This window comes from Cheilinus undulatus, linkage group 12, assembly GCF_018320785.1.
Source record: "Cheilinus undulatus linkage group 12, ASM1832078v1, whole genome shotgun sequence".
Lineage (NCBI taxonomy): Eukaryota > Metazoa > Chordata > Actinopteri > Labriformes > Labridae > Cheilinus > Cheilinus undulatus.
Window position 1 is genome coordinate 9,877,123 of NC_054876.1, and position 12,098 is coordinate 9,889,220.

Below are 12,098 nucleotides of genomic sequence, written 5' to 3' on the forward strand. Positions count from 1 at the left end.
ATAGGCTTCCTCTGTTTCCTTTCCATGCCAGCTTTTTGCATAAACAGTAACCACTAATTTAAAATTATTAACACTAATTCTGCACCATAGCTGCTTCAGCTGTTCTTAAATTCCTGCTACTTCACATACTTTTAGGAGGGGACTTTGCATCCTTTTCTTAGTCATCACACTAACTGTCTACTGTGTATTTCCCTCACAGGAAGCTTCCTACAGAAGAGTGCCAAACTCTTCTTCCGGCGACGTCACCAGCGCAAGGAGCCAGGGATGAGCCAGTCCCACAACGACCTGGTGTACCTGGAGTCTCCGGCAGCGGTGGAGCGAGCCAGCCGAACGGCCACGATTAGCCGAATGCTCAGCCGAAAGAGCAAGAACAAGAGCAAAGCTAACGGCTCTACCTCCATGGGGGAACCACACGTGTGAGACCCTCTCTGCTCTCCCATCAGTCTCTCCTACAGCAGCTACCACCTCCACCTCAAACATGCACTGGCAAACCTCCCAGCTCACCTACGCCCCCTACTGCCCGGCCTGCATACTGCAGCTCCTGCATTGTGAATGGGAAAGCTGTGCAGATGGAAAATTATCCTCTTTTTATGGCCATTTCCTTCCACCAAAAGGAAGTGTGTGCATGTGTGGAAGAAGGTCTCCGGTCTTGGATTAATGGCTTTCAGAGGATATTACATAGCATGTTTCTTTTATTTGATTTTATGCAACATTTTGAACTTTTTTAATCGCTTTTGTGGCCTTGTTTCCGACAGAAGAGACTGTTGGTGTGGGCTGTAACTCTTTACCTCATCGACTCTGAGTGTGAAGAGCAAACTCTCCCTGCTGTAAACCGTATGTTTCTTTACGGTGGACCAGCAGGACCAAAGATGAAGAGAAGAGTGGTGTTGTATGATTTGCACATTTGTAGTACCCTTAATTTGAAGTGCAATGACAGAAGCTACTCTCGTGATAGAGATTAAATAACATTCACAAAGGGAGATGATCTTTTCACTGCAAGTGGGAGATAGTAACACGACTACTTTTTTGACACTAATACTATGAAATATAGTATTTATATCAATTCATTTGAAATGCTTCTAATCATATACCTAATTAAATCAGAACCAAGCAGCAGCTGTAAGAAATGTGCTTAAAATAGCTGTAAAATGAATAAAAATGTCAGCCATACCCTGCTTTTAACAGAAGGTAACACCATACAAAAAAAGAGGAAAAGAATTTGTGACACTGTGGCTAAAATTTCAGCTATATGTGAGCGTTTTATGTTTACTTCCCTCTGCAGTGTTCTCAAAAGATATGCAACTTTCTTCTTTGTCTTCCTTCCTGTACACTACTGTTATCAGCAGGGTTGTTAATGTGTCAAAAGGGAACTGAATAAACTTTTTTTTTTTTTTTTTAACCCAGGGACTGTGACATTACACTTGGCCATACTTGTTAATGAATTTCTTCTGTACGGCCATGTCAGCCCTGCAAATCTTCAGTCTTTTATGTTTGTGAAAAAAGATGTAGCTTGCAACTCATGAACAAGAGGAACATGTGAACACATTTGGGAGCTGTAACAGTTTTGGCTGCTTTTTTTTAACCAGCTTATGATTGTATTTTCTTTTTTATAAGCAGCTTGTTGCAGACATGTCTGTACATCATTTTAACTACTGTTTCCTCAATGAGAGAATCGATGCTTTACAGTGACAGATTGCCTTACATTCATTCTGAGGACGTCACCAGCGCTCTTGATCCTTCACTTGACATGACTTCTAGCTCCTAAAGGCTCCTAAAAGACGGCCACTGTGCGCCTGCAACATTAGCAATGTCTGTAACCTAGAAGCCTATGCACATATCTGTTAACGGAGTGTTTACATTAAAAGACTATCAGAAATAGAAACACTCACATGCTGTTCATGGCCATGCTCTCTCACACCATCAGTGTCTGTTTCAAGGAAATACTCAACTAAGGACGAAAAAAGACAGAATCACCTTTAACTCTGGAGAGGAAAACGGGTCATTTAATCATGCTCAGCTTTAGACTCCTTTACTTATCATGGTAGCCTGCAGGCATCAGCTACTGTAATGCATTCAGAGAGCAGTAGGGCTGTATGTGATTAATGAACTGCTTCCTGATGTGTTTGTATTGGCATCTGCTCTGTGCGCAGAAAACTGACTGAACATTTGTTGCAGAAAGTCATTTCTCTGCAGGGATTGTAACTAATATACATATCAACTTATTTCATTTTCGGCAATAAAATATTGATTGAATAACAGAGAATGTGGTGCCGCTTTAAATGTCCATGCTGCTCAGTGCTCCTGTAACTCCATATGCTGTTTTATTTCCTGTCTTTGATCAGAAGTTTATTCATGGAGGGTTTACATCATCCTGCTGAGCTGATTTAAGACCAGATGTCCTAATATAACAAAGTTTATTTGCTCCTTTACTGCACTGTGATAATTAAGAATTTAATGCTTTGTTACTACTTTACCATAAAACTTTAATTAATAGCCCAGGCTTTTATTTACTTTAATTTATTGAGTGATCCTGCCTTTATTTGGTATGCATATTCAAGTCTAGCTTTTAGTTATTTTCAAAGCTTGTGCACAGCAAAAATGGGAATGACCAAAAAATTGTAAATTTGTACCTGAATGTACCTTGTACATGTGGAAAAAAGTTAAGACCTTAATACACAATTTAATTTGTTAACCTCTAACTTGATCTTGTTTTCTACAAAAGCCCATGAATGCTGACCTGCTGAGCAGCCAGTACTCATACCGACATTTTTCTTTCTGTTTTGGACAGTGTTGACATTCATATTATTGTTATCTTGCTGCTTTTTCACCTCATTTGATCTACACACTGTTTCAACTCTAAATTTATAGGGGCTTACTGAGATCTTCCTAATACTTGTCAAAATGTGCAGCAACTCAAGGCTAGTAAAGGAGACTGTGCTTTAAGTTGTGAAGGATGCACCAATACCACATTTTTCCAGCTTAAGTTCTTACATACTTACATATGAGGACAAATTTATTAGCACCCTATGATTTTTTTTTTTTTTAAATATTTCCCAGGTGTTGTTAAACAGAGCAAGCAACTAGCAACATCCTAGTTTTACTTTGGTTGCTTACATTGTTTCACTTTGCACACAGAGACCAAATTATTTCATAAAAAAACAAAAACTACCAGGGTCTAAATTATTAGCCCCTTGATGCTGGTAGTCAGTTGTGTCTCGTTTTTGCTGGATAACAGCCTGCCTGTTGTAGTTTTCATCAAGTCTCACACATGTCTCCTTGGGAAGCCCAGTCCAGTCTTCTTTGGTGAATCTCTCAAGCTCCTCCATATCTGATGGTTTTCTGGCATGGAGTGTTAATTTCATCGACTAAAACTGTTCGACAGACTTTTTTTCCATGACGAAAACTAGACTAAGACTAGCCAAAGATAGATCTGTGATGACTAAAACTGATAATTTAGTTTTTCTCAGATATTAAATCCCATGATGTTTCTCCACTGTAGGTAAATCAGTCAAAACAATGCATCTGTATCTTTTTTGCCTCTCAGCGGTAGAAAGCAAGGACCTCAGGTTTGGCAGGGGGCATAGAACACACTACCATGACTCGGTACCAGATTTAGGCAAGAAAATAAATACTTTGACTAAAAGTAAGGGCTAAGATGTGAGGACTTTTTATGGACTAAAACTAAAAAAGGTTGGAAATGACTAAAATTGACTACAACTAAAAGATATGTAATCAAAAGACCAAGACTAAAATTAGAAATAGCTGCCAAAATTAACACTGCTGACATGGACCTTGGTCTTCAGTTCAGCCCAGCTCTATTCAGGCCAATCAGTAATGTTCACTTTGGTCTTGTGGAGGAAGTCCTTCACCAGGAGTCTTTTTCTTCACGATTCCTTCCACCTTTGTGAGATTCCTGGTTCTAGAGACACTGAAGCATCCCTACAGCATAATACTCACACTGCCACGTTTCACTGTGGGGACAATGTTACTTGGATTATACACCTCTCCCTTTTCTCTCCAAAATAAGCAACGTCTCTGTGGCCAAAGAGCTCTAGTTTAATCTCAACTCACCAAAGGACATGCTTCCAGCATACATAATCTTTCTCCAGGTTGTCCTTAGCATACTTCCATCTGGCATGAGGGTGTCTCTTCAGCAGAAGTGGAGTTTTTCTTGGTCCTTTCTGGTGCAGGGCTCTAGTGATTGTCTTCTTCAAGACTATAATTCCTGACTATAATTCCTGACTTGGCGAGGTCATTCATTAGTATCTTGGCGGTTCTGGGCTCTTTAGACACATGAGTGAAAACGTGCAAATGCTGACCTCTATCTTTTCTAGCTTGTGAGGTGTCAAACCAGTTTTGTAGGATTCTGAATCCATTGCAAGCTTTTTTTTTTGCAAAGCATATCCAAGACCACAATGTGGTAGAAGAACAGCCACTTTTTAGGTTTCTGTTTCAGGTAAAAACAACTAAGGCTGGGTGAATGTAAATTCAAAAAGTATGTTCATGGCTTTATTTATTATTTTTTCTATGTTATCTACTTATTGTGTACTGGTAAGTATTATCATTGGCTGGCAGTTGTATACAGTTAGTGAGTTGACCTTCATGAAGGCAGTGGTAAGGAAATGACTTGTTAAAGAATGTGTTCCTAGATTTTCATAATATTGCCTTGCATAAACAATAAAACATGCAATTTGGCAGCTTTATTAGATACATAAATAGCCAACATCTTGTAACTATTTCAATTTTTTTTGCTACTTTTACAAAGGTAAAGGCTGTGAATATTTGTTTAGCTGCTATGTAGTGCAATTAGCCTATATATTTAGGAAAGTAAGAAGACTGAGAACAGACAAAACACTACATTCTAGCTAACAAAACATTGGAAATACTATTTATGTGTTGTAAAAGGTGAAAAAAATAAAGGAGAATGCTATTTTATATAAATTTTTGTTAATAGATATACAGTTTAGTGTTCAGTATCCTAATTACGGCTTGATAAAGTCATATTTGATCGATGCAGACGACGCCTACAGTTCCCAGAATGCACTTTGCGCTCCTCGTTTCCGGTCCTGCGCCGTTTCTGGAGCGGATTGGAACCCGGAGTCAGGATTCGATAAATGAAGGGTCTTTTGCAGAAAAGGTAACGTGTTTTCTCTTTTTAATACATCATTGTAACACAAAATGGCGACGCAGTTTTGTAGTGAAGGTGCAGACGGTTGGTCAGAGTCGCTCCGGGGTTTCCTGAGCCTCCTCTCGGGTTCTCCCTCAGCCGTTGAAGAGCATCGACTCCGGTTTGTTGGTTAGCGTCTCCGGTCCATCCGCCATGCCGACTGTTCTTTGTTACATTTACTGAAGAGGAGCCGCTCAGATCGGAGTTAAAACCCGGCTGGAGTTTGGGAACGACTCAAATCCCGGATCCCTCTCCTACCCGGGCTGCATACGTTAATGTGCACGGCCATACTGTATCGTTATTACCAGAAACCAGTTAGGGTTGTGATAATAGCCGTTGATTCTGGAGGTCTGATGTGCTCTGGGCAGCTGGAGTGTCCCGGGTTAACTGTGTGTTCAGGCTCTGAAGTTCAGTCACACTCAAACAAGTAGTTCTTTTATAAAGATGCTCTTTATTGATGTACTTCTTATCTTATAATACTCTGTTTTTATCAGTGACTGTGTTATACAATCCTTTAGGGCTTCTCTACTCTAACTAAAGGCATAAACACATTTATTATGGTTGATACTGAGATTATAATTACTACATATACTGTCTATGCATAAAAATATGATAACTGAATTTATCATGTTGCCTTGATGGGCTGCCAAACAACCATGAAAGCTATTCTGTAAGTGAATTAGCATTATATCATGTCTAAATCTTCCTGTCATCTTCTTTAGCCCTGTCTCTTTTCAAACGAACCCCTCTGCTCCTCACTTGAATTGAAGTGAGAGCTGTGAAACAGGCCAAGCACAAACCAGTCTCTAAAAGAAAGTAGATCCTAAAAACCCAGTTTCCCTTGTACTAGGACGCCACGTGGCACAGAAATTATTGTTTCAATCGTCTTGTTTTCATAATTAGTGAAAGCCAAAATTAAAACGTTCATTACTATTTTACCCTCTTTCTCTTTTAGGTTGTCATAATGGCTGAGCAGGCACCAGATGAGCTGATCTGTGAGTATGAATCCAGCTCTTAGACTAAGCTTCAGACATACTAAGAGTCTGGGCTGTATAATAATGGGCGTGTGTTTCAGGGTGTGAGGACTGTGGACAGTACCATGACTCTGAGTGTCCTGAACTGGGACCTCTGGTGACTGTCCAGGACTCCTTCGTCCTCAGCAGGGCCAGGTGAGTGACAGGTTGGGGCATGGAAACTTCACTGACTTAAGTCATTTCATACTGATCTACTGTTTTGATAATATGGGTCGTTATGCCCCAATGAGAAACTTTATTTACAACAGAACATACAGAAAGCATTGCTTTGAATGTAATATGGTGATGCTAGGTAGTGTCGTATTTCACCATGAAAATAAAACCAGTGCATCTTCACTGATATCATAATTCAAATATATTAGATTAGATCCATTCAGTTAGATTTGATATGTTGAAGCATCATCCACATGATAGCATCCCCAGTTTTCTAAATTTGCTGTGTTATCAGCAGCAAGATAAATGTGACCTATTTTCTTATTATTTAGGAAGTACTTTAGAAATCAATATCCACACAAATGCTCTTTGGTAATAACCAAAAAAAATCTTGTCGGCCTAGCTTCAACCAAAAATATACAAGCAACATCTGTATACGTCATTGATTGTGATTTGCATCAGTGCAAATCATCCATCTACTGTGCCTATAATAAGTATTCACACCCTTGAAAGTTTTACCCTTTTATTATTTTATTAAACCAATCATGGTCAATGTAATTTGGCTTTTTGACAAAAATAAATACAAAAAACCCTCTATAATGTTAAAGTGAAAACAGATTTCTACAAAGTAGTGTCAAATAGAACATGTCATGTAAAAAGCGTGATTGCATAAAAATTCAGCCCCTTCAAGTCGGTATTTAGTAGATGCACCTTTGGCTGCAACCACAGCACTGAGTCTGTGTGGATAGGTCTTAGCAAGGCTTGCACAAGTGGACACTGCAATTGTACTCCGTTCTTCTTTGCAAAACTGCTGGGGATCAGGCGTAAACCACCCTTTTTAAGTCCAGCCACGAATTCCCTATTGGATTGAAGTCTGGGTTTTGACAAAGCCACTCCAGAACATTCCACTTGTTGTCTTTAAGCCATGTTTGTGTAGCTTTGATGTGTCCTTCATGTCATGGTCTTGCTCGAAATTAAATCTTCTCCGTAGCCGTAGTTCCCTTGCAGACCGAGTAAGATTGTCCTCCAGGATTTTGTAACATTCTCTCTACCCTCTACCTTTACAAGTCTTCCAGGGCCAGCTGCCAAGAAGCATCCCCACAGCATGATGCTGCCACCACCATGCTTCACAGTGGAAATGATTTGTTGTGACGATGTGCTGTGTTTTGTGTCTGCTAAAACATAGCTGTTAATGACCCAAAAGCACCATATTTGTCTCATCAGACCAAAGACTTTTCTTCCACTTGACCATGGAGTCTCCCACATGCCTTTGGTGAACTTTAGTCCAGATTTAATGAGTTTCCTTCAACAGTAGCTTTTTCTTTTTGTTTACCCTAGTAATTTGTATTTAATTGACATTACTTTGTAGAAATCTGATTTCACTTAAACATTAAAGACTTTTTTGGTAAAAAAGTCAAATTATACTGACCACGATTCATGTATAAAATCATTAAAAGGGTGAAACATCCAAAGGGGTGAATACTTCTTATAGGCACTGTATGCACTGTGATGCATAAGTGATAAATTGTAATGTCCCTACATAAAACAAAAACTTTTTACCATTTTCAGAATCAAATGCTCTGTCACCTCTTAGCTCCCATGATGCTTAGCATGAATTCTGGGTGTATCTTCCTGTGCCTTCTGCCAAACCAGTGTTTTCCATAGCAACAGGATGCTAATCCTGATTATCAAGGCATTCAGAGATTAAAATTTGTAAACGTCATCCGTTATAACTCTAATGGGATGATGTGATTATTCCTCTGCTTTCTTTTATCAAGGGATGAGAGGACAATAGGAAGAGATGGCCTCAGATAACATACGCAGGCATATTAAGCTAACTCTACTAGCTCTATATCAGTATTTGCATAGCAATAAGGGTGGTGTGTTTTGTTAAAAGAAGTGGGGTATGATTTTTATACATTTAAGCAGATGTGAAGGCCACTCAGAGCTGTAACATCTCACATCACCATGCCTTGGTTTTAGTTTCAGTGTCGTTTGGCGTATTGTTAACGCTAACAATCTATTGCACTGGAAATGTATATTAGCAGCCTGCACAAAAGAAAAAAAAACGTGCCAAGTAGATGGTTTGGCCGGATTTCTCAGTTTTTCTAGAACCTGTTTGTAAAAGTGTTGATTTACCATTGACCCTTCTGGAGCCCACTCCGAGAAAATTAAACCCTAAATCAACAGGGCTTTGAGTTTAGACTTGTGTTGTCATGCTTTCTTCATGCTTGGTGACGGCTGTATTTACCAATGCATTGACTGCTGTTTTGTCTCAGGATCGTATTGGAGGATACAAGTTTCATAGCATGTAATCACTCCTTCCAAAATTTTGGATTTCCTTCAATTTGTTTCAAAATCTCGCTACAAATTTGCATGCATTTTTTCTTTTGATCAGGAGTCAGAAGTTTTGGGACATCTTTGTTGCACACTTTTTTCATGTTCAGGTTGTCTCATCACATTTACTGAACTGTCTCGTTATCAGTGGAGACCCATTCCTGCTTTCATTCTTATACTGAGTTGTTGATCATTTCAAATGATATTTTCAGTTTGTTGAATGTTTTCAGAAGTTTTTGATGTGCACAGATGTCCTGAACGTTCATCGTCTTGGACCTCTTCTCTGCCCTTCACTAAATCTTTTGTGCCATTCAAACACAGGTGCACATGACATGCAGTGTTCCCCGTACAGCTAAATTAATGCACCAAAAGATTTGGCTGCTGTTTTGTTCAATTTCACCAAAAGTTTAAAGTTAATGCATTGCTCAACTTTTAAGCTAATCATTTTCCAACACCTTAGAAAAAGCACATGCACTTCAATCACTAGTTAGCAGTGAACTAAAGACATCACTTATTGGAAACTTACAGCAGTTGTGTGTGAATACCCAACCTTAAATACAAAACATTCAGTGTGACTGTGAACCACATGGTTTTATCATCATAAGCGCAGTCTGATTATTTAATAGCCATACCATTTACCATGTTGTGGATATGTAGAACACTCTGGCATGTCAGGTTAGCACAACACACAAGAAGCTATCATGTCTCTTTGGAATAAAAAAAGCCTGTTTAAAGTTCAGCATAAATATGAACATGGATACTTCGACCTGTATCATCACAAATTTTCGTTTGTGGCTTTTCTGAAATTCTAATTATTTCACAAACTAGTCCCTCTTTTGAAGTGTGTTTTTGTTAAATCCACGAGTCAGCTGGGTCGCCTTTCCAGGTCAGTGAATCTTAAATTCCCTATTAATTTATGATGAATCACACTCCTGATGTAATCAGACAGGGAACAGCACTTTAAAAAAAACACAAAGAGACAAATATAGCTTTGACTGGTTATTAGTACAACCAAGAGGAGAGCAACAGACACCAGAGCTTGGACATATCCAAAAATATAACTCATAACTTACAACTTGAAATAAAATTCAGGTAGATGTCCATCTTTTTTTGTTTAAAATGAAGCAGTATTTTGTAAATGGAAGGTGTATTTCCTTTTAAAAAAAGATCTTGGTAATTAGCCTTTATAAACTAGGAGAAAAAACTTTCTCTGCCTCTGCTGTTTCCACCTGTAATCATAACACAGTAATGTACAGTAGAGACTCCAGGAATCAGACTGACATAGTCCCTCTCTAGCACTAGAAGACGCAACTTTACAGACAAAAAAAGAAATTTACTGACCTTTTTGCAAATCAATATATACAAAGTTAGGACACAATCCACCTACAAATGTCTGTGGGTTCTCTTGCTCAAAAAGTTACCACTCCTGCTATAAATAAATGGTAGTCTGTGATTTTTTTCTCCCCTTTTAAACTGCCACAAGTCTCACAAATCTCATATCATCAGGTTCTACTTCATGTTAACAGAGCTGAAGGAAATTTTATAAGGTTTAAACTGAGTCAAGCATGGTGTAGGATGCTGTATACATTATGCATCCTGCAGGACTTTGCAAAGGAGGCAGTTGTGCATCCTTAATCATCACTCTCCTGAGAAACCTCTTTTCTTAAGATGGGTTTAAAAAATCCAGACATCCTTCAAGATAATATGCAGGTATCTATTTCCAGCAAGAGAAAGAAGAAGATCGAGAGAGGAGGCTCTAAAATTAATAAAAAACAGAGGCCTATTTCAGTATTCAGACAATCTCACACTTTATTCTTAAATGCCCCTGAAAATATAGCAGATGTATTATATTCACATAAGACTCAGTAAGATTTTATAATCTTAATAGTAAAACCTTGTCCTTGTTCTGGATCAGGTCGTCTTTACCAAACAGCCTGGAGATCAGACAGGTGGCTGATGGGAAGGAAGGCGTGTTTGTCCTGCGCCGGCTGGTCAAGAGGACCCGGTTTGGGCCCTTTGAGGCCAAGAGGGTCTCTCAGGTGGAGAAAGAGGGAGCGTTTCCTTTGAAGGTACAGACCTATTAATCCAAAAAAATGCTGTTGAAACTCTGTTTTATTACTAATAAATGGATGTGAATGTTTCCTCTTCTTGTTTTCTGTGAATCATCAGATCTTTCAGAAGGATGGCGTGGTGGTGTGTTTTGACTCCAGCAGTGAGGAGGACTGTAACTGGATGATGCTAGTACGACCAGCCACAGACCACAAACACCAGAATCTGACTGCCTACCAGCAGGACGATGACGTGTACTTCAACACCTCACAGGTACATGAAACCATCCAGACTCTGAGGCTCTCACAGCTGCTGCTGCTGGTGGTCTAAAAGCTTAGGGGTGCTTTTTTCTTTTTTGAAGAAGAAGAAGATAGTTAATTTAATTTGAATTATTTAAAATAGTATCACAAGGGCCACAGGGAGAAAAGGATTGAGGCTTTCCTCATAAATTTAATTTGAATTATTAAGAAACAAGCATACACAGCTTTCTTCTTTGATGCAGAGGTTGCAGGAAAAAATATTTCACAGAGGCAGAAATTTGCTTGGTGAATTGGTGATTGTGAGGAGAGATAGAGTGAATGTCTGGTGATATTTTTAGGACTGTTCTAGCATGTGATAAGGGCATAGCTGCCTTTTTTTTGCACTGGAGGTGCCTACAACCTCAGTTTATGAGTGCTTTTCACCAGCACTTATCATTGCTACGTTATGAAAGTTACCATCTGATTCCCTCTATGCAATATGCATGATGCTGTTTTCAAATAGCGCTTAAAATGTCATTTTTTAATTAAATGTCGTGACCACCACAGAACAATAGAACAAAATTCTGTCCAGGCATCAGCAGCTGTAGGCCTGAAAACTTAATCCACAGAAAAAAAAGTCAGATCCATTGGTTTTCTTCCGTCATTGTTGCATGCAAAATAGAAACTGAGGTTTTATTTTGAAGGCTTATGTTATTTTACTTTGCTTACATAAACACATTTATTTCACAAAAGCTACCTTTATAATTTGCCTTTTTGTTAGCCACTCTTGTTAAATGATGAGCTTTAACTTTGTGATGCTCAAAGCTTGTAAAATCAAGTTAAAATGAGGGTTATCTTTCAATTTACAGACAGTATAAAAGCTTCAGTAAAGGTTTACGGTGACACTGGAAAAAGCATCATGGAAAAAAAAAACAATCAGCTTAGACTGGAGAAAAATTTTCAGATCCTGGTAGTTTTTGTGAAATAATTATGTTTCTGTGTGTAAAGTAAAATAATGTTATCTTGCAAAATAAAACTAGGATGTTTGGACAAGCTGAGCTGAAAATTCCTTGCCCTGTTCAACAGCACTTGGATTATACTTTAAAAAAATGAGATTTT

At 38.7% G+C, this 12,098-nt stretch overlaps 2 protein-coding genes across 2 annotated transcripts in view; both read left to right on the plus strand.

Moving 5' to 3' along the window:
* The window catches only part of LOC121519060 (C2 domain-containing protein 2), a 44,949-nt gene extending 42,364 nt beyond the window's left edge, over nucleotides 1–2,585 (plus strand). The window contains exon 13 of the mRNA XM_041801838.1: nucleotides 200–2,585. Within this exon, the coding sequence (XP_041657772.1) occupies nucleotides 200–420 (221 nt within the window). The 3' untranslated portion in view covers nucleotides 421–2,585. The remainder of the gene's footprint in view (nucleotides 1–199) is intronic.
* A 2,477-nt stretch (nucleotides 2,586–5,062) lies between these two features.
* prdm15 (PR domain containing 15) overlaps nucleotides 5,063–12,098 on the plus strand; it is a 34,225-nt gene continuing 27,189 nt past the window's right edge. The window contains exons 1-5 of the mRNA XM_041802269.1: nucleotides 5,063–5,137; nucleotides 6,123–6,162; nucleotides 6,243–6,336; nucleotides 10,607–10,760; nucleotides 10,861–11,013. Coding sequence (XP_041658203.1) covers nucleotides 6,132–6,162; nucleotides 6,243–6,336; nucleotides 10,607–10,760; nucleotides 10,861–11,013 — 432 coding nt within the window. The 5' untranslated portion in view covers nucleotides 5,063–5,137; nucleotides 6,123–6,131. The remainder of the gene's footprint in view (nucleotides 5,138–6,122; nucleotides 6,163–6,242; nucleotides 6,337–10,606; nucleotides 10,761–10,860; nucleotides 11,014–12,098) is intronic.